Source organism: Rousettus aegyptiacus, unplaced genomic scaffold, assembly GCF_014176215.1.
Source record: "Rousettus aegyptiacus isolate mRouAeg1 unplaced genomic scaffold, mRouAeg1.p scaffold_m13_p_4, whole genome shotgun sequence".
Taxonomy (NCBI): domain Eukaryota; kingdom Metazoa; phylum Chordata; class Mammalia; order Chiroptera; family Pteropodidae; genus Rousettus; species Rousettus aegyptiacus.
Window position 1 is genome coordinate 31,346,612 of NW_023416307.1, and position 23,170 is coordinate 31,369,781.

The window sequence follows — 23,170 nt, forward strand, 5'->3', positions numbered from 1 at the left end:
AGAATACACAATCAATTCTGTCTCCAACCAAAGAAAAGGACACACGGTCCTGTGTTTTCACTCATTTTCACTGTTTTGAGACATAAAGAGAAAGAATGAGATAAATGCAGGTAAAATTTGTCACTAACGCATCTGATAATAGCCTTTAGAAGCTTTGCTAGTGTTCTTGGGTCGTGGGTGCTACATACTTAAAATATGTAGGGAAAAAGTGCATAGTATGGTCATTAATGGAAACAGAAATAGAAGAGCCTCTATACAGGTATTCCCAACTTGCATTCATGATAAATTATGCAGTAAATAGTTTATATCTTGATACTGTAGCCAGGTCACTCTCAACTTCATAATCCAGAAATTCTTTCCTTTCATAATCTGTTTCATTGTCCCTTCCCACCCTCCACTTTAAGCACACAAACCTAAACCCTAGGCCTTCCTTAGAGGGGGAAATGCAAAAGCAAAGAGTAAACAACTTGCTATAATGCCACACCAGGTTACAGGTAACTAACTAACTGATCTTCCCTCTGCTCAGAATAAAATAGGGATTAAGCAACTGGCAAATATTTGCATGGTCTCCAGAGCAGTAAGATTCATCCATTTGCTCACAAAAGTACACAACTGCAGCTGAGAGAATAAATCAATTCAATTCCACAAACATTTATCAAGCTCCAGTATGATTGTTGAGTCTTTGGGGGAGAAAAATCACGCACCTGGCTACTGGAGCTGATTTTTTAAGAAGTCTAGAAATATGCTATTCCCTCTCCTCTTCCACCAAAAACAAATCACGAGAAAAGAAGCAACCAACTCCCTAAATGATCAGCACAGCAGCATTTCATACTGTAAAATGTAACTAGCCCGAGGCATTCCAGTTCCTTTTTGTAGATGGAAAAGAATTCCCTTCTTATCTTTCTGAGAAAATAACAATTATGTTGTTCTATTAAAAAATACAGTTTCTCCACTTACTAGGAAATCAGTGATTAATTACCTAGCCATCTATCACCCTTCAGTAATTGGTATCTAAAGATAAGAACCATATATTGAAACAAGTTAAGGCATCACTGCTTTATATTATAAATACAGAGTTAAAATGAATTCTGAACATTCATTCAAGGAAAGGGCAAAACCAATCTCTGCCAAACATTTCAGGAGATTCCCACCCTGCCCCACCCCCATACCTTCAAATTACCTTCTGAGTAGAGCTGAGAGAATTTAGACCATGAGTCAAGCTCTATCACCTAGAGACCTCAGAAATTATTTACAAACTCTGAGACCTCAAGTTCTTCATCTTTAAAGCAAAGATAATCATACCTCTTCTATTTAATTTGTGGAGTTCTTATGAAAGTCAAATAAATAATAAACATGAAGGTTTTATTAAAATTGTTATAACCATCAATATTGATGTTTAACTGCACAGTCCTGGAGACATGGTAGAAGACCTAAGAAAACCCAACTCTGTTCCCAAAACAGTGCAGCAGGGTCTTTAAAAATTCAAATGAGCTGCGGCCCCTGGTGTTTAACCATAGGGATAGTTTTAGAATCATGTCCAAGAAACGAGTTTTACAAAGAAGGGAAAATATTTTTGCTTATCTTACATTTTCTTATATTGGATGTTAGGTTTTTATTTAACTTATCAGTATTTAGTTGCTGTTGGCTATTAAATATTATATTTAGTGTCAGTCTCCTTGATTATTATGCTTACACAGTTTAGATTAAGCAAAAATGACACATATTTCACTGAGCTAGGGTATTCCAAACTCAGCAAAACATAGGAGTGGTGTCCTCTTTTATCTTTAAGATGATATTTCTAACTATTTACTCTGTATTGGTACTAAAGAAACAGCAAGGTAATGTTCCCAGCTGCGAGGAGCTCAGAGTTTAGAGTGGAAACAGCCAGACAGAACATAACAAAACAGTGAGGCCAGTAGGATGAGATGAGATCGGGCTAGGAGAAGCAGGGTTACTGCCTGAGCCCAAGTAAGTGCTAAGGATCTAGCTAGCACGAACAAACAGAAAACGTGTGCTGTACGCACTAATGCTGAGCAACGTGATGCACTGAAGCCCAAGGCGAGTGGGCCAACGACGTGGCTGGAGGAGAAGGCAGAGGTCATGCCCTGAGGAACCTGAGACTTGGGGTCGTAGAACCAAAGTATGGAGATGCTCTGAAGACCTGTGCAGGGAGGGGAGTGTCAAGGGAGTGGGCCCCTGGCTCAGGGATGGCTGCATGACGGGGACCCCCAGCTACCTTCCACCTAGAACATTCTGCTGTTGTATGAAATATTGGTGCTTCCTATGGAGAAAAAATATTCCTGGTGGAAAAAGAAAATAGTTAAAGGCAAAGGAGAATCTCATTTATGAAACTGCAATAAAAATAACCACCATCCAGAACATTTTGAAAGAGAAACCATTAACAACACTCAGTTAGGACTCATGAAAAATGCTTATACATTTTTTATTGACTCTGTCTCTCCTTCTACCTCTCTACCTGAGAAGGATCATTTTACTTAGATATAAACAGGGCAGAAAAATCAAGGGCTTCAGCAGGTTTCAGCTTCTGAGTACAAGATGCAGCCCTGCTGGGCGGTCAGTCACCTGCAGGATAAAGCAGGCTGTCAGTGGGTCATGTTGAGGAATGACAGCACATGGACAGACAGATGTGCAGGACCATTCCAGACTAGTTGGAGAACCAGTGTTGTAAGAAACTACACAGAAAGCCATAGCCTCTATAGTTAAGCTTACTGGGAATATTTTGTGAAAGAAAGATCAGGGCCTGAGAGAAGAAGGGGAAATGGAAAATGCAGAGTTATCATTTAATGGGTACAGAGTTTCAGTTTGAGAAGATGAAAAAGTTCTGGAGATAGATGATGGTGATGGTTGCACAACAACATGCATGGACTTAATGCCCCTGAACAGTATTTTACTATATATATATATATATATATATATATATATATATATATATATATATATATATTTATTTATTTATTTTACCACAATTAGAGAGAAGGAGGGGTGCTAAAAAGTGGTAAGATTTCTAGTAAGTTAAGCTATGAGCCTCATACTGCTTCCTGGATGTGATGCACAGACCAAAACTAAGTTTCTCAAAAAATACTTTAGAAAAAAAGCACCAATTGAAATAAGCTAGTGGCCTGCCAAAGACTGTATGTCCCAACAGGCTATATTATATAATTATGGGCATATTTTCTATAGCAATAGGGCACCTTCCCTTTAAATGAGACTGAGCTCGTCACATAATTTAGTTCATGACACTTCTCTGCAATCTAGAAAGATGGCAGTGTTATTATTATCATTATTATCATGGTAGCTATTTTGTATTTATTAAGAGTTCTCAGGGAGCCAGCTGCCATCCTTTTCTTCCTTTGTTGTAGATGGAAGTAAAACAGACACAGAAGTTCTGTGCATTGCCTTGGAAAGTAAGCAAGAGGACCAAGATCAGAGGCAGTGCCCAAGGCCATCGCACTTGGCAGAAGAGGCTGTACTCAGCGCTATTTAGAGACCATGGCGATGCTTTGTGCCCCGTTCTAGACCGTCACCACCAAGCAAGGCTCCTACTTAATACAGAGTATATATTTCCTTGTCAAACAGCAGATATTTATTTTTGTAAATATGAGATATCCAAGTGGATTTAATAAAATTGCATTTAAGGTGAAACCATAGAGATAAGAAATTCAATCTCAGGGCCCCAATTAATTGGTTATTCTTTTCAGGGTCTCAAATATTTCCCCTTATAAAATACTTAAAACTGTATAGTCCTGAAGTCTGTGCCTGTAATCTTGGCAGAGTTTCATTTTACAGGATACAAATAACTCCCCAAATAATGGAAATTTCATACTAACTATTGATTGTTTAACTACTTGAGACTGCCTTATAATCACCAAGTCATTACGGGTGTTATGAGATCTAAGAACTCTAAGTCACCCAGGTGGTGTGCATCAAGTTATTTGGAAGTTCACTGATATGAGGTAAAATGAAAAGTATTTTGAACTAAAGCAATTTAAACTCTTCACATGAAAGGTGGGTACACACATGCCAAGCTGGTAATAGTTGCTTATTAAAAAGGCTGAATATGAATAAATAAATAAACATGTTAGACAAAAACCCAGGATAGAGATAAGAGTAGTGCAGGTTTCTCCTCAGAGGCAAAGACACCAAAAAGAGCTTTTAAACCACTTCAGAGGCAATATCTTAGCCCAAATGGCTCTCAATTCCGGCAGTAGACTAAAAGCATCTGGGAAGTTCTGGGAACAACTTTACGCAGCCATATACCAGACCAACTAAAACCATATCTCTACAGAAAGGCCCAGATAGCTACAGTTTTTCAAAGATATCCACATGATTTTTATAATAAAACAGAGGTCTGAGAAATATCAGTAGCAACAAGAAACCCCACATAGTCCCTGGGGCAGATCCTGCCACTCAGCAGAGAAAGTGCCCCCTCCATACAGCACACAGCACACCAGAGTTTACAAAGGTCTTCCCTTGGGGCTCACATGACAACCATCTAATTCATTACACCCAACAGATCGTGGCATGACATGGTACAGTCTCAGGCCAAATGAGATGTAAACTATACGGAGATCTATGAGGATGAAAAGCCTACACATTTTAAGGGTAAATGATCTCCTACCTATTGGGGAGCAGGAATAAAATTGTTACCTATAATTTTTGTCAACTGCAAGTAAAGTACTCTCCAAGACTAAATATTAATAACTAAATAATCCTAAAGTCTTAGTGATAGTCAAATGAAACTATGACTAAGAACAATGATTTGCATAAGCTATATCATCTCAGAGATGTTTTGTAAATATCCATTTGATGTTAAAAAATCAAAGTTTCTACACTCCTTAAAAAATAGTGCTTGGGTATTTTAGCAGTTACAGAAACTTTCTCTTAATGAATAGAAACCAACTAGCACCCTTGACCATATCATTAATTTATTTTAATAGATAAAATGTGTTACTACAAACAGTACAAAAACTCTTTTTAAAGGCAATCAGCAATATAAGACTTGGTCCAAGAGCCTACTCTGTAAGTTAACAGGAAAGACAGCCCTGTGGCCATGTTTTACATCTTCTTATCCAAAGATAAAGGACAATATGGAGGCTACAGAAATGGTGACAGGCGCTCAGCTATGGCACAGGGACACAAACCATCTGGATTTTCTGGGTTCGATGGAATAGTCGCAAGAGGCATTAACAGGGGTTACTTGGGTAGGAAGAGGAAAGAGGTTCCACAGTTAAAAAGAGAAAATACTGGATAAACAAAGTCATACAAATGCTAATGTTCATGAGAAAAGGATGGTTAGTAGCGCTGTGAAACATCTGCGGGCACTCAACTCTTTTTTCACAGAGTCGATCTTAGGGTTCCACTGAACACACTTTGAGAAAGGTGGCTAACTAGCTAACAAATGTCAATGAGACAAAGGTCAGGCAAAGGCAAAGCCAGAGACACCTCCACTCATTCCAATGACCCTTGTCTGCCTGAAGATAGAAAGACAGGAAACAGAAGGGAGGTAAGAATAAGTCTGTAGTTGGAATCAGGCAACCTAGAGGGGAACCTCATTTATTGGGTAACACACAGCATAATGATCATAAAAATGAAGAAGAAAAAGAACAGCAAAGGAATAAACTTCCCTATGCCCTGGTACACAGGGCTCTGCCACCTACCTTATAATAAATGACAACAGCAATAATCAAACCTTAGTGTACAGAGCAGTTTAAATTTAACAAAATATTTTCATACTCTGCAATTTATTTTAACCTCACTATAGCCTGATGGGGTGTATCAGAAAAAGGTATTTTTATTATCATTTCACAGAGAAAAACTGGAGCTCTAAGACATTACAATACAGCAAGCTGAAAGCTATGGCTGCTTGACATAGAACCAATACCATAAAGACAAGTCAACTCTTAAGTGAGGTCCTTACTAGCACACACTCCTCACTAATCTCAGAATAAAGTCTCTCTATTTAGATTCTGTACTACCTTAAAAGGAAATACTGTTGATTTCCTCCCGAATTTTAAAATACGTAATTATTTAAAAGTCACTCTCACCCCCAATAAAGTTCCAGAGTTCTATGACCAATTCTTATTTCCTCTACTATTCTATCTTCTCTTTATAAATGATCATTTAGTGTTTAAAAAACAAAAAACAAAAAAAAAACAAAAAAAACACTGAAGACCAACTATAACAGCTAAACAGGAATTATTCATCATATGCCACATAAGAAGTATTGAGTTTTGGATTTAACATAAATAATGCAATTCTGAGCTTACATAAACACCAAGAATTCAAAGGCAGATGGTGAGGCATAAAGGTAAGTGTATTTCTGACTTCATCTTCTTTGAATGCTGCTTTTAGGTCATATAATCTTGTACAAAAATAAGACCATGAAAAGAACTGGTAAGCTAGGCTTCCACTGGCACATGTGTTTGGGAAGAAGGTTGCTGAGAGCTTATGATGTGTCAGACACTGGGCTATGGGCTTCTATATACACTACGCTTCATTACCCAACACTGCACTATTACTAACAGATGAAGAAGCCCAGACAGACTCAGAGAAAGTTGGCTATCTTCGCATAACTAGGAGAATGCAGAACCAGACTGGGAATCCATCTCAGCCCTGCTCCAGAGTCCTTTTTATCACACTCACTTTCCACTTATGAATATGCTAAATTACACTCTAAGAGGGGCAAATGCCAAAGCTTTTCCAAAACCCCCTCCCACAGTCTATTCAGGTCCCCACCCAGCCTATTCAGGTCCCCACCCAGCCTGGGCAGCGTTAATTGCTCCATTTTCTACACTCCCATTGCCTCTGTCTGTACTTCAATTTTCAGAGTTTTGCTATTTTGTCTAATCCTTAGAGAAGAGGTTCTCAACTAGAGACAATTGGAAATACCTGGAGATATTTTTGATTGTCACAACTTTGAGGTATCATTGGCATCTCGTAGATAGAGGTCAGGGACGTTGCTGAACATCCTATAATGCACAGGAGGGCCCCCATAACAAAGGGCTATCTGACCCAAAATATCAAGAGTGCAAAGGCTGGGAAACCCTGCCTTAGAGTGACAATGTGGCTTAATAAATGTGCTTTCGTTTCCTCCCCTTAATAGGAATATTCCTCACAAGGAATATTAGATAAACTGATTGCACACATCTGTGGAGTAGGAATGGTCTCAGTTGTCTGCCTTCTTCCCACACAAAGCACAGGGCTTTTTATATTGGCACTAAACAAATGTGAAGTAATATATTCTTTATATTGGAAATTCTTGATTAAAAAAACAAATGTCACTATTATCTAAGAAATACAACATTCTCCCATACTCCTTACCAAACACAAAGTGAATAGACTAATTCATGACTTATTAGAATAGACTATGAAAAGCTACATTGCATCCTGGGTATGTCATAGAATCACTTCCATAGCACGACTATTGATAAGCTTACTATTAAAATGCTTTGTCTCACTTTAATAGAAGGTTAATTAAGAGATCACAATATACAGATTTGAGGAATTCTCATACAAAATGTTCAGATTCTTCTCTCTATACCAAGTCAGGTTTGACTCTATCGATTCTCAAGTCTTGAGTTGAATTATTCAGGAAAAACCTTAAACTGTGATCACTGGCATGTCAGAGAAATACACCAAAAGTCAAATCTCTAATTGAGTATGTCAAAACTGATTGGTATCATATCTCAGGTCAAGATCTTTATGCTTTTTTTTCACTTTTCTCAGTTTACATCAATTGGAATCAGCATGGAGATCCTAAAGTAAATGATTACAAAAAGCATTAAAATCAGCATTCATTCAAGTGGCCCTACCACAGGGTAATCTATAATCATTTTTGCCATTTCTAAAGGAGTAGCCCCAGGGCCCTGAACATCAGAATTAACTCACACATTTATTAAAAGTTCAGCTTCCTGGACCCCACTCCAGTCCTACTAAATCAAAATTTCTGAGGTTTGGCCTGGAAATCTACATTTTAAATAATTTCCCAAATATTTGTTTTGCATATATTTTGAGAAACTCTGCCAGGAAACTGAACGCTGGAAAACGATTTGCCTCATTTTGTAAATTTCTAGCATGGATCTTGTTTTTACAGACTATCAACCATTCATTACACATAAAATTTATATCTACTTTCCACCATTTTAAGAGTTTTGCTATTTTGTCTTATTTTAAAAAATCGTATTTCACTGACTACTTTTATACAAATATACATTTCTGAAGTAAGCAGACTAATATTTTATGGGAAATGCTGAAAAAACTAGGACTAAATATAAAAAGAAAAACAGGGCTCAATCCTGGGCCCCACAATGGTCAACATCTACTGTGTATCAGATGTGGGATACAGTGATGGCTAGACAGACTAGGTCCCTACCCTCATTTTCCCTTTATTTATGCACTTAAATTATTTATATATGTAAATAAACAAAGAAGTAAGAAATTTCAGAGAGTGACAATGCCATGAAGATAATGAAACAGGTTGCATGTTAAAGACTGTGGGGGAGGGGGAGAGGAGGTGGCTGGCTATATTGGATAGAGGATTAAAAGTTGTTTTCGTGAGGAGGTAACATTTAAGCTAAAACGTGGAGAAGTAGCCAGTCAGGAGAGGGTTGTGTGGAAAGTATTTTAGGCATAGGGAACTATAACTATAAAGACCCTAAGGTGAGAACAAGGTTGTCATGAAATTATTATAAGAATTAAATCAGAAATCAGATAATATATAAAAGGTTTTATGAAATAGAGAACTATGTAAAAGTATAAAGTATTATTTGTAGTAATATATTAGAATAGTTTCAGGTCAGAAGACAGGGTAATGAAGTGCCCCAGGTCTATGCCATATGAAGAATTAATTAAACAACTGAGACTATATTGTCTGAAAAGCAGGAGATATAAATATGTGTTTGGGGGAAGGAGGGAGATGTTTTCTTCAAAGATCTGAAGAGCTATGTTCTTATGGAAGAATATTTATTCTGGGAGTGTGGTAAATATTTTAGGAAAGCAGAATCTTGGCTCGATATGATAATAAACATTCAAAGAAAGTTGCAGGAAAATGGACTGACTGAGAGGTAACGAATTCCACGTGACCGAAAGGGACTTTACTTCATTCTTCACAACCTTAAGGAAGTCTCACAAGAAACCTGAGCAATAGTGAGGAATCCACCATGGTCCCAATTCACATTGTCGCCATGGAATAAAATATGTCTCTATCTCTATAATAACATATATATGTTTCGAAAGGACAATTAAGAAACAAGATAGACTAACATTCATTTCTGGAGTATGTGGCCACAATTTAGTGGTGTTTTAGCAGTAAACACTGAACAATTGTTTTGACTCATTAAAATAATTACTCTATTTTAACAAAAATGTGTTTGGATCCCATTAGGTCCCAATAGGTGGCATGCCAATAAATGGCCAAAACCTTTAGCAAACAGGTATGTGGCCTTTTGTTGGTTTGTTTTTCAGTGAGAGCCATCAGCCCAGGAAGATGATTTCTTCATTAAAAGTCCTGACAGAGAATCGCTACTCTTTCTTATTTGTTTATTCTGTCCAGTAAATAAAGTAAAAAGCAGATACTGAATTGCCATAGACCACCTAGGACCAAAATGCTACAGATAAACAAATCTAGCCTTCCAAGGACAGACAGATCAAGCTGGACTTAGAATTTTAAACTGGAAGCAATTTTGAAAAGCTAAACACAACTATAAAGGTTATTAATCTTTAAATAAGATACTTCTATTTCCACATCCAGATATATGTGGCTTATGTACAGATATACCTCAGGAAATAGTCTTTTAATATCTACATATACTTTTTGTTTATTGTTTATGTTTCTTAAAAACTACTTGTAAATAAAATTATATTATGACTCCCTTAGAATGGCTTATAAAAAGAAACATAACAAATCTTCCCATAAAATAAAGGCTATGTCCATAGAACTGTTCATAAAATTACATCTCTTTTTTGTGAAATCCAGGAACACCAAAAGCTGATTTACAAAGCAAGTATTTATCACAGAATTTTTTATTTTTTTTGTATAAGAATCTTTTCCTAGGGCTATAAAATTGCTATTTATGCCTATAGTATTTTACAAATATACCTATTCCATAAAAGTTAAATATAACCCACAATGTGAACAATCACTTTCTAAGTTATTTTTCTTTAGATTCACATATATTTGAGTTCAGATTCTGCTATTTTATTAAACTAATCCTTCAGAACTCAGGGTAACAGCAGGAAACCTGTTCATGAATGTGTACCACCTAATAATATCATCTGGGTTTCCTAGAAACTGAACACTTACATGCTAAGGTTGTTTTAACTCTTTAGATAAATCATTATAAGTTTCCAAAGCATTTCTAACTACATTATCACTAGACTAATGCACAGAAAAGCTGTGATGCCATAAACCGATACCTAGAGCTGGGGAAAGAAACCAAGTCTCTTGTCTCAAAGTGTAGTGCATTCACCATGACCATGCTCTGCAATCTCCTTTCAGCTTTGTAGTGCCAAAGTTTTGTATCAACCACTAAGAGAATGGGGCCCTTTAGAATAACAACGTTAATAATGTAGTTGGTGAATACCTTTCCTCTCCAAAATATCTGACATCTTGCATTTGTTTCCTTTTTTTCCCCAAGTACAAGATATTAAGGACCGTTGCGGATTTTCTAAACCTTCCCATCCTTAACTGAATCTCTTTATCTTCTCTTGAAAGAGTATACAGTCCACTTCTTAGAGGACAAAGCTGTGAATTGTCCTCTAAATGTATATTCTATAGCTGGGAAGCATAGTACAATGGGATGACTCTAAGAAATGGCACCATAAAACCAACAGCATGCTACAAAATTGTTCCCCTATATCAACAGCAAATCAGAAGTAATTTTCTACCTAAATCAGAGCTTAACTCATTAGCTCAAGTTAATTCACAAGTTCAATCCAATTTCTCAAAATGCAATAATACAATTCCAACCTCATTATCCTCATTGAAAGTATTTAAAAGCATTTGCTGAGTGTCAGACAGGATCAACGTCAAGTGAACATCTTGAGTAGACTATAGTCTGTCTAATTGCAGGGTTGACATTTTAAGAAATAATCATTTCTTGCAAGGGAGAAATTTTCTCCTGGAGTGAACACCAAAAGGTACCTCCTGTAAAAAAGATTTAAATATGTATCTGTTTACAACAATTGTGCTTTAAAAACCAGATTCTCAACCAGATTATACATGCATACATACACACACACACACACACATGAATACATATGTATACATGTGTGTCTATACTTCTGACATTCTGTAGAATTGGAAATATTACAATCTGGTGACTTCTACAATAATTTTAATAAACTAAGAGAGTTTAGGGCTCAGCAAAGGAATTTAAAAATAGAACAAGAGCGATGATTCGTAATGGAAATGTCATCCCATATCACTACCACTCAGGAAAATGATGGCTATTTCCCTAGAAATAATCATGAGGAAACAGTTGGTTTGTTTTGAAGGCATTTACTTCAATAGTCATTCACTAAACCCCCTGAGTTTTAGACCAAAAACAGTTCATTTCCATTTCCTTTTGATAATCAGAAAGGGAATCAACCTCCATTTTCAAACGACCATTTTTCAGATCATTTACTAGGGGAAAATATCTTTTAAAAGCATTTTGGGGTAAATTTGTAACTAAAAAAAATAGTAAAAGGGCAAGAAGGAGTTCTTATTCCTCAGCTCAATCTCAACTCGAGTTTAACTTTTAATTATTTCCTATCTTATAAAACTCATTGCTGCCATTAGGCCTTTGCTTTGTGAAGTAGCCAGCATTAAACTCATTTAACTCATGCCCTAGGCCAATAACTAATCTACTTTTCTAGCTGTGATACTTTAATAGTTTAAATTTCTAAAGTAAATGTTATCTTTTCTCCTTTGAAAACCAGTTTCTGGCAATGATTAAAGTTAAGGAAACTAACCACCTAAAGCACTTCAAATATGTAGAATTCATTTGTCAGACATAAACACTGTAACACATAAGGAAGGGAAATGCCAAAATCTCAGAATCCAGTTTAGGCGATGGGACTACAGATATATTTTAAAAGATACAGTAGTCAATTAACAAGTATATTATTTCATTTTAAATCTATTATGAGGCATATATGAGTAAGAATAGACAGCACTGCAATTCAGCATTCATGAACCAAAATCACACACATAAGCCATGTTCAAAGTCAATTGAACTTACCTTATAAACTTGTCCATATGTTCCATTTCCAACAAGTTCCACCAATTCAAAGATCCCTGCAGGGTCCTGAAAGAAAATAAACAAACAATAAAAACTCAAAGCAATATTCCAGGCATTGTCTTAATCAAAAGTAACATTGATTTAAAACATGCAAATAAATAACAAGTTTAGCTTTGGGGGCTCTTGTGTGTTAATATTAAATACCATTAAAATTTAATTCAGCTGTAGCTATGAAACTAGTCATAATCCATTTTGTTTCTATTTTACTTTTCTATGAGAAGTGTTTAAATCATATAAAAGGAGACATGACTTCCATTGAAACGATAAAAAAGGATTAACACATTTCTCACTGTCAAATGGAAAAACATTTGTAGGTACGAACATCAGGATAAAATGAAAGACCCATCACCCTAAAGGGGTTCTAATTGTTGAGATCTTTCTTTTTGAACTATCTGAGCTGCACATTGTGTTGAACACTGGCAGTTAAGAAAAGGGTGCTCCTGCATTGTGAGGCTATCTCATCCAGGTGGTCACCATGGAATCAACACAAATGCTTCTCTCGTAACGTTTTTCTTAAAACTCATCTCTGCTCTCTACAAAACTGCTTCTGCAAAACGGATCTGGCAGATGGCCTCCAGTTCCTGCAGTATCTAAAGAGTACCTGCAGGAGTTAGAGTGAAAACTAAATTAGGGAATTATACAAGTTTTTACCGCCAAGCCAGTGTCTCCTAAACCTCATTCAGTTATGTTAGAGCGCTCAGCAAATGTCCAACAATTGCTGCTATTATTACTGAATTACTATCCCAAAAAGTTGAAAAGAAAAATCAAACCTGTAAAATTCAGCTCAGAGGCAGAAATTGACGTTAACCTCTATTGACTCCTAACTGGAGAGAAATTGTTTCTTTAAAGGCCTAAAATCAAGAATCACAAACTGAAATGCCCACAGAAACGAGGCGAGTAAGGTAAAAGTAAAGTGAGGTAGCTTGTGCCTGTGTTAAACTGAAGAAGTCTTGTCTCCTTTGGGGGGGGGGGGGTGCAGTATTTTACTGTACTGTCAACCTATGAACGCAATATTGCCAGATTCAAAGATTTTTTTCCAGGAAAAACTGAACAATTTTTTTTAATATGAGATTCTCTAATTTTTAAATGTTAGGCACCAATTCACTTTAAAAAAAAAAATTCTCTGAAGGACAAATAAAGAAGACTACCATCTCCAGCCTAAAAGCATTTACTTACTATTTCTCGTCAACACTTTCATGAGTGTGCTGCCATATTTATTACGGTGGCTGAGAGGCAGGTGGGGTAAAGTCTAAGCTCTGGCTTCAGACAAACCTGGGTTGAACACTAGCTTTACTTTGACTGGCTGTTTGATCCTAGGACACCTTGAGAGAGCAACTTAGTCTCTGAGGTGATAAAACGGGATGACATCCACCTAGCAGATCTCTGGTGAAGAATAAGCGAGGATCCAGTATCATGCTTTGCACATAGACGGCAACCACACGCTTTGCACAGCAATCAATTAATATCCAATAATACTTTTTAAGCTGAGGAATTCCATGCCACTAGTAGCATAGAAAGGGAGAAGGGCTGCCTCAGCGCTGCTGTTTATGGAGAAGGAGATACATGAGTTTGATGTGACGAATTAGAGTTCTTTGAAGTTACAGTCTTTACTAAATCCGGCCCAAGAAAAGCCCTTTGCTATGTGCCTTCAAAGATTCCACACAGAAAACAAATAAAAAACAAAAATCAGAAAACCAACAATTGAAGCACTTAGTTTCTGAGAAAGATTGGACGTAGCATTGTATCTATTATTATAATAAAGCCAGAAGGGCCAGAAACCACACTCCAGACTCATGTCTCAACAGATCTAACAGTCCAGAAGTTCCAGCCACACCCGACCTGGTCAGGGAGGTGTCGACACCGTTCCAGATGGAACCATGAGACAGGAGAACACAGTGAGGTCCTCCGGCTCTGTGGATCGAGACCCTATCACCACTAAGACACGATCAAGGCCACCTGGGAGGCCTCAGGGTAGGAAAGAAAAATTGTGTTTGTTCAACTACTAGGCCATTAGAGCAGCAGGTTTTATTAAAAACAAATTAGAAAGAAATAAGGAAAGGGGGGGGAAAAAAGCCCACAAATGGTGGCAGCTGCTGTTTGTTTCTAAGCTATGCTTCCCAGTAGTTTGTTTGCTCAGTGCTGTTTCTGCAACAAATTTCAAGAGAGGTTCTACATTTGCTTGAAATATTTCAATTGTGTTTTCAACATTAATTTTTCTTGACTAAAAAAAAATATGAACCAAGGAGAGGAGATGCAGAACAGTAAATATTAGCTGCCGTAAGGAGTGTGGGGAGAGCGTTGGAGGGGTTGAAAGGGAGGGAAGAACCGAAACAGAGTGCAGAGCAGGGACCAGTTTCTACACCCAGGGATCACCCCACCTCAAGGGCCCCTCCTCAGGACTGGGGCTTAATTGGTAGCTCTCAGGAGGAGCTGAGCAGCTGAGTTCTAGGCTCTTTCTTCTCTGAATAGCCCATGAAGGTGCATATGGCCCAGTCAGTTGAAGTCAAGGAGGCTCAATACCAAGACTTCAGTTCCAGCTACAGGGAGAGAGGCTCTTTCCACTGGACACATCCAAGGGGCTCAGAAGCGAAAGTCACAGGAACTACAGACTTTGGTTGGCGACCTCTCTCAGGTAACCAACCAAACTGAAAACAATCGTTGACTTAAGTTAGTTCCTCAGGAGACAGACTGAAAATCGCTGAGATTTACACGGAGGGAGTTTATTCTACTGTGTGCCATGTGGAAGTAAAGGAAGAAGTACTAGACTGAACAGATGGAAGACGTCAGCTGTGATGCACAGGAGCTTCAAATCTGAGATGACTTCAATATCATCCTACCTTGAGGCACAGAGGCCTTTGTATCCCAGCTCCACTGAGTAGTCATTGCATGCAGGCTGTCCCCCGTCCCTGTCCCAAAGGTTATGATCTTGGGTGAAGCGACATTCCTTCAGCTGAGGACAATTCCCAAGTAAGAACCATCAGGTGGACAACAGTGCCTTAGCAGTGCAGAGAGGATTGAGTGACACAATCCAGCATCCAGTACAAGCATCATAGCTAGAAATGAGTACCAGTTTATAACTGGTAAAGAGTCTATCTTATACAGTATCCTGACAGTAATAAGGCAAAAATGGCATGATCAGAGTCATATTACTTGTGAGGAGGGGACTCTGAAAACACAGAAGGTAGAAGGCAGATGTATTGTTTAGGGACACTTGAATTTAGCACTGACCCTAATCCACCCCTCTCCTCCACCTCCAACCCAAGTACCTGAAGAGCTGGGTGTTTGTGAGTATTCCCTCGTACAAATGCATATAATTGTAAGTTATGTTCTTCTGGAATAGGGGTATAGCTTAAATAAGGTAAGCATTCAGTTGTTTTCTCCACTCTTACGAGACTCCAACATACAAGTGACCCTTGAACAACAGATTTGAACCATACAGGTCCAACTTATATGCAAATTTTTTCAATAAATACTGTAAACGTATTTTCACTTCCTTATGATTTTCTTAATAACATTTTCTTTGCTCTAGCTTACATTAATGTAAGAATACAGTATGTAATACATGTAACATACAAAATATGTGTTAATCAACTGTTTCTGTTACAAGTAAGGCTACTAGCAGTTAAGTTTTTTGGGAGTCGAAAGTTATACACAGATATTTAACTGCATGGAGATCGGTACCCCTAACACTCTCCCGTTGTTCAAGACTCAACTGTAATTTCTCCCAAGGATCACCAATAACCTCAATCTCTAATTTCTAGGGGTCTCTTCTCAGTTCTGTCCTAGTTGTCCCTTTTGAGGCATTTACACTGCTGAATACCACCACTCGTGTTGAAAAGATTTGTCTCCCATCACACCACTCAATCTCTCACAGAGATCCCGTTTCTTTCTTCCGACCATATCTCAAAGGTAGGTTGACCCCAAAAGTCTATTCTCACGTCATTCACTAAGCGCTAATGATTTTATCTCCAAATGTCCACCAGATCCAACTATCTACTCCACTCTGCTCATACAACAGGCCTCACCATCCCTTGCTATGACTATTTATTTGCAGTCATCTCTTTTCTCCTTTCAATCTATCTCCACAGTGATCTTTCTAAAATAGACATCTCTAGACATAACACATCATGCTTTAAAATTCTACACAATGTGGCTCGAATTGAAAGTCAAGGTCCTGTTGAGAAAGGTTGATGTCCCATTCCCAATACTCCACAATGTGTAGAGAAAGTCACACACACACAAAAATGGGAACAGAATGTAGAGCCAAAGTCTAGCAAACTATGTCATCTTTTTCAATCTAGACATGTCATCCTAGCCACTGTTCCCCCCATCCCTCTTACCCTGCTCCCAACTGCACGAAATTGTCACATGCAAAGCCCCTATGGTATTCCCAGCGCTAGAGAAAGTTTATAAAGCCCATTGCTTTAAGCTGTGCCTCAGGGCCATTGAGAAGGCAGGCTGTCAGGATGTGGCCATGTGTAATGCAACAAGGGGAACACATGGTACCTAATGATTATGTTACAAAGACAGGAAAGCTAAGACACAAGAATCAGTTTAATTCTCTCTCTCCTGTTTGCTTAGCTGCTCGTAAAGCCAGGATGGGCAGCATGAAAGGAGGTTACATACACCAAGGAGAAAAGAGCAAATCATTGACATTTACCGAAGTCAGGAATCTCTGTTGGCTACACATGCCTTTATTCAGATCTTAACCTTTGCTGGGAGGCTGAGAAAAAAAATTAATTTTAAGATAGAGTAGTTTATATTATTTCATAATGAAATATAACTACTACATATCAAAAGGCAAGCTGTTCCATGAAAGAAAAGTAACTTTTCAGCAGGTACTGATATAGGCAAATTTGGTTAGTCATCATAATAAAAATCACAGTAATAGCTAACATTTCATGAGAATTTATAGGCCACATACTAGTCTAAGCATTTTCCATGAATAGACCATTTAATTTTCACAATTCTATCAAGTGGATGAGTAAACTGAGGCACAGAGAGATTAAGCACTTGGTCCAGATCACACCATGATGAATGGTTGAGCCAGAATGGGTACTGGTCACACTCCAAACCCTGAGCTCTCAACCACTCACCATTTCATCAGCTTCATGGAACCATAATTCTCAGCCCTTGATCTAGTACCTGCTAGCTCTCCAGCCTTAGGCAATGTCCTAATGGCTCTGAGTCTCAGTTTCTTCATCTTTAAAATGGGGACACTATTGCTCCCTCAGAGGGTTACTGTGGGGACTATGAAAGTGTCTTGACTAGCTCAGAGCCTGACATATAATAGGACTTTAAAAAATATTAACTTCCTTCCTTCCTTTTCTTTTTTCCTCTTTGAAAAAGAGTTCACTTAATATACAAAGAACATGCCATAGAAAAATTCAGCCTGCATTTCATATATTTTCAACTAAGAAAGCAGTAAAAGAAAATCTATTGTTATTTAACCAATATTGCCACATGCTTAGCAAACAGGGTGTGGTAATTGTGATATTTGTAAAAAAACAAATATCTCTTTAGAAATTCGTGAGACTACTGGGAAGACACATCAACTTTGGGGGGCTTCTGGAATGTTGCAATAAATCTCTCTTCTATCAGCTGAAATTCAGGAATTCAGACGAATGTGGTAGGCACAAGCCCAACTTTGCAGCAGGGTGGAGAGATTTAAAATCTAAAAGTTAATAGTCATAGTCACTGAGTTATACCCTAATTCTTCCAGGTCCCTTGAATAATATTGGATTTAGCATAACACCAAATAACATCTCTAGACTAAATCCCAAAGATTGAAAAAGCAAACCTAAATATGTAACTAGGATGACTACTCCTTAGCATCATAAAATATGATATATATTTTTCCCCAAACCACCGCCTTACTCTGAAAATAAAATTAAGAAGGGGATTGGAGGGAATCATGAACAATGGCTTTAAACAGACTCTAGACAGTCCTCCCGAACTCCTCTTAGAGACATAGCCATTCTGTGACAGATCTTTCATTTGATTTCACCTGTCCTTTGGCAGGGTGAAACAGACCCCAGCAGAATATGGATGTCTGATCCGGCTCCCAGAAAGACTGCCTACCCCCAGACTCCCTCTGACATCTGCCACAAGACTGTGCTTACTCTAAACTTATGGGCCTTAAAAAGACCAAAATGTTATTTCTCTTAGAACCATATTTAGCAGCTGTTTTGTTCAGTTTCAGCCTAGTTGACAAGTATATGCTTACAAAAGCAAAGCAGAACAAAGAAAACAAGAACAGGAGAACTCTCTACATTTATCTTGAGCCTTCAGGCTTTTCAACACCATCATTCTTCCAACTTAAGTATAGCGCTAGGAAGCATTGTACTGACATGACCCCCCCCAACCCCCATTCTAGTCTATACTGCACTCACAAAGTACCTCAAAGCTCATTTTTTATTCACCTTCCCTTCTTCTGATGTAGTGGGGAGCTGAGTAGCCAAAGGTCCTGCCTTCCACAATGGGGTTTGTTCAGTCCCGGAGCACTACCCACATCCTCCCACCCTCCTGTCTAAGGTAGAAGCAGAGGATGACTGGCCCCTGCCTCCTTGAGCTTCCAGCCTAATGAACAAAATAGACATAACCAAATAACTACATGCACACAAGTCAATAAATTACAATGGCAAGCAACATGCAGGAAAAGCATGAAGTGCTCTGAGAGTACATACCTGCAACAGCTAGAACACAGCCCAGATTTATCTCCATTCACATACTGCCCAAGCCATGCAACTCACATAGGAGAGATAATTCAAGTAAATTATTTAGATAGATGATAGATAGATAGATAGATAGATAGATAGATAGATAGATAAAACACTGCTAAATTTTCTCACTTGATCATCTGTATAGAATTAAACTATGCAGAACTATCAGAGGATTGGCATAAAGAGTTAGGGTTCAAGTCTGGACTCTGTTCCTTGCTAGTGCTATTTGACTTCTCATGTTCTGGTTTTCCTATCTGTAAAGTGGGATAATCCCGCTGGGCCTGCCTTCTTTGCAAGGCTGCATCCTGCATGTGAAGGTGCCAGGCATCTCCCACGCTCCACATGTCCAGCATCATCCTTTGGGAAGGGTGGTCCTGTGTGCAGGACTCCTCCAGGATGCCATATGCTCCCATGCAGCTCTACCTACTTGGCTAGATGGTATCGGTGTCCTTTTACCATTGTTAGCTCCTGGCAAGGTCAGAACATGGTCCCAGACAAACCTCAGGGCACACCTTCCTCGATGCTTGTAGCTTCTTCTAGCCCTCAGGTCAGGAAGACAAGAGCCTCCCCACATCCTGTTTGCTTTGCAGTTCTATCTGCCACTGAACAGCTCTTGGTAGTGAACCAGCTTCCCAAATGCCACACGCCATGCCACAGCTCACCTGATTCACTTAGGACTCTGCTGCTTAAACCTGTCTTCACAAAGGCAGCCCCTAGAATCAGGTCTGAAACCTGGCCCCTCAGATTAATAGCTGCAAACCTTAAGCTGTAATAGTTTTGCTGTCTCTGGGATAGATAATGGCCTAAGTGCTAATATAAATGTTCATATTGAATCCTTACAGCAACCATAAGAAGTAGATATTCCTAACTAACCCTAATTTTCAGATGATAAAACCAAGGATTCAAGGAATTAAATAACTTGCCCAAGGTTAAAAAGAATGTGGTAGAAACAGCAGCCAAGGCTAGACTGTAAATTAAGATAAAAATACTTCGCATGAGGGCTGTTCTGAGAATAAGAATCAACATATATAAAGCATTTAGCACAATGCACAGCAATGTTTAATAAATACAGCTATTCCTATTATTGCTGTTGCTGCTGGCATTATCAAAAGTGACAGCATTAGTCAACAGTAGACCCAGGATTCAAATCCAGATATTTTTATTTCAAGTCCATCATCACTCACTTCTTTACAAATGACCAATGCTGAAATTAATTTGGGGTTTTGGGGATGGTGAAATCCTTGTGGTTTAACAATAGAGCCAGAGAAGGACCAGGGACCACCGACCATGCAGACACAGCCAGCCAAGTGGCTGGGAACACAGAAGTTGAATATGGCATGGTTGCTCAGTGCCCCTGACTTTCCATCAAAAGCCTGGAGTCCCAGAGAGGTTGGCCAAGAGGGCTCTCAGATTTCTATCCAAAGCTATAGTTCCTTTCTTTTTCCTACTTCGCCATCAGCTAGGATGAATACAGATTACTTTAAGTTAACCAATTAATTGACAGTATACCCAGTAAAGACCACAGGCTCTATAGCCCAAAAGCCTGATTCTGATCCCAGCTTCGCCATTTACTAGCTGTGTGACCTTGACTATATTATTTAATCATTCCTTGCCTCAGTTTCCTCAACTGTAAAATAGTGATAACAGTATTACCTACTTTGTGGATTTTTTGACAAAATAATGTACATAAAAGATTTAAAGCAATGTCTGGCATATTATAAATGCTTAAAAGTGTCTGTTAATGATCCTTTATCCTAGAATGTATGCTCCAAGAAGACATGACTTCTATTGGTTTTGTTCACTGCAGTATTCCTAGTACTCAGATCAGTGACTAGGACATTACAGACACTCAAATATTTTCCAGATAAATCAAGTCCCCACATCACCAGTCCTACCCCTGACAACCACAATGCAGTAAGTGCTCTAAAATGCGGAGCAGAGATTTCTGAGATTGTATTGATAAAATCCCTCTCCCCATTTTACAAAAGAGCAAAGAGAAGCCCAGGCAGATGTGATATACTCAAAAAATCACAAGTTTTTCCAACAAGAGTGTTTAGGAAACTTGTTCAAGGTCTCACCTAGTCAGTGGCAAAATCCTAAGTCCTTTAACTTCTAATATGTTTCCTCTGTTCAATAAAATCCTTTAATAAACCAAAAGAATCACTTGCTGTCTTTCAAATGGTGGATCTGGAAGGAAAGGGAGCAGGGGCAGCTGGGAGGGTGGCAAGAAAAGGCAAGCACTTGTACTCAGTCCTAAATGTCAGACATTCTGGGTAAGAAGTGAATGTAACTCATGCCCAGAACTGATGTAACAAGATTTATCACACATCTCCAATTTAATGTCATTCAGACAATTGATTTAATAGGTCATGTGTACACATCTGCATAGAAGATAAATGAAATTTTTCATAATATATTTTTTCTCAGTTCACAGACTTTACATATTCCTACTCACATTTATTCGGGCTTCAAATTATTTCCTTATCGGAGAAAACAAAGAATTAGACATAAATCGCCTAATGTTCACTGGTTTACACAGGGCATATATAATTAGGAACATGAAATTAAAAGAATAACCCAAGAAGGACTTATTAACATTAACTTGAATATTTTTTCCTGATTTTGGTATACAGATAACCTCAATCCTTTGTCAACTGTTGGGATTCATGGGCCAGCCTTTCTTGTGCTTCCTGATCCGGAGTTCCCGAGCCACGCCCACAACCTGCCTGTGCACAGGTGGATGCACAAAACCCACTGCTCTGTTCAGAGACTATTTTACAACAGATCTCCAGCTGGAGAAAGGCCCACTAGCTCCATGAAGCGGAATGAGAAAATTCCCCAAGATACTAGGACACAAGGCAGATTTGGGACAAGGATAGGAATCTTCAGCTTCCAGAACTTTCCTCAACTCTCCCACAGTCTGTGTAAGCTCAGACATGGCAAAGTTGCTTTAAGAGTCAACAAATACATAAAAAGGCCCACCACCTTGGTCCCTTCACTCCCATCATTAGATTGTTATAGAGGTTATACAGCTGTTTGGGGAAATGTATCATACAGTTTATGGAGATTTGCAAACACGGGATATCTCTAGATCTGTCAGGACAGACATGCTAACTTCCTAGTATTTCCAGCAACACGAGGTCGAAATGATGGGAACCAGACTAGCAAAGATTTTGGCATTTTGCCTCTTCAAAGATGCTTAGAAAAAGAGAAAAAAAAGACAGCAATTGCAGCAGATGGACTTTAAAGACAATAACTGACTACCTAAATAATTAAATAAGAAAGATTAGGAAACTATCCAAGGTTCTATTTTAGAAAGAGAAGCCTTAACCCTTCCCCCAAAGAAACTCATTTACCACCTGCTTACAACAGACCAAATAGCACTTTATATGTGCTTGAAAGCATTTTAGCATTTCTCTTCACACCTATAAGAAAACATGCAGTTGACGACAGGCCTTCTCTTCAGGGTAAGGAGGTTAATGTTGACTTGTTGAATTTCCAGTGCCAAAACACACATTCTCTCCACTGTCTCCAACCTGCACCATCTGAAAGCATCCCTGGAAACTATGAAAGCCACTCTAAAGCTGGCTGGTGACACAGGAATTCTGGGAACCCTTTCTTATAATAGGGGGCAAATTAAAAAAAAAAAAAAAAAAACAGAATTAAAAATGGAGTTTGTTTTCACATGGCTGACCATATCCTACACGGCTCAAACCAGGGCATGCCGGGGCTTGTAGTCTCTACCCCCCCTCAAGGAGGGATGAACTGCAAGTCTTCTGACTGCTCATTTGAGTGCCTTCGAACTCAAACCTGCTCTCTGAGCCACTGTGAAGGTAACCTAGCAGCTGAGAATAACTAATTGGACAACATTCTCTGACTGCTGGCATGAACAGTTATAATCTCAGCATCACCGTGGCAACCTGACTGGAATGCTGGTTATCCACACAAAGAAAAACTGGTCTCCATTCAGACCAGTATTGCATTTTGTCTCTACTCCCTTTTTTCTCATTACAAGTCACCGCTGAAGAAACAATGCTTCTTTTAAGAAGAATGTGTATTACTGGTCTGTGGAAAAAACAGCATTTTCTTAGCCTAGAAAAATTTGGAAAGAGTTGGGGGTGGGAGAAGTGATATACCCCCTATTGC

At 38.5% G+C, this 23,170-nt stretch overlaps 1 protein-coding gene across 5 annotated transcripts in view; it reads right to left on the reverse strand.

The window, feature by feature from the left end:
• TNIK (TRAF2 and NCK interacting kinase) overlaps positions 1-23,170 on the reverse strand; it is a 350,899-nt gene that overhangs the window by 261,691 nt on the left and 66,038 nt on the right. For all 5 annotated transcript variants that reach the window (XM_036218652.1, XM_036218651.1, XM_036218649.1 and 2 more), the window contains exon 2: positions 12,243-12,308. In XM_036218652.1, the coding sequence (XP_036074545.1) occupies positions 12,243-12,308 (66 nt within the window). The remainder of the gene's footprint in view (positions 1-12,242; positions 12,309-23,170) is intronic.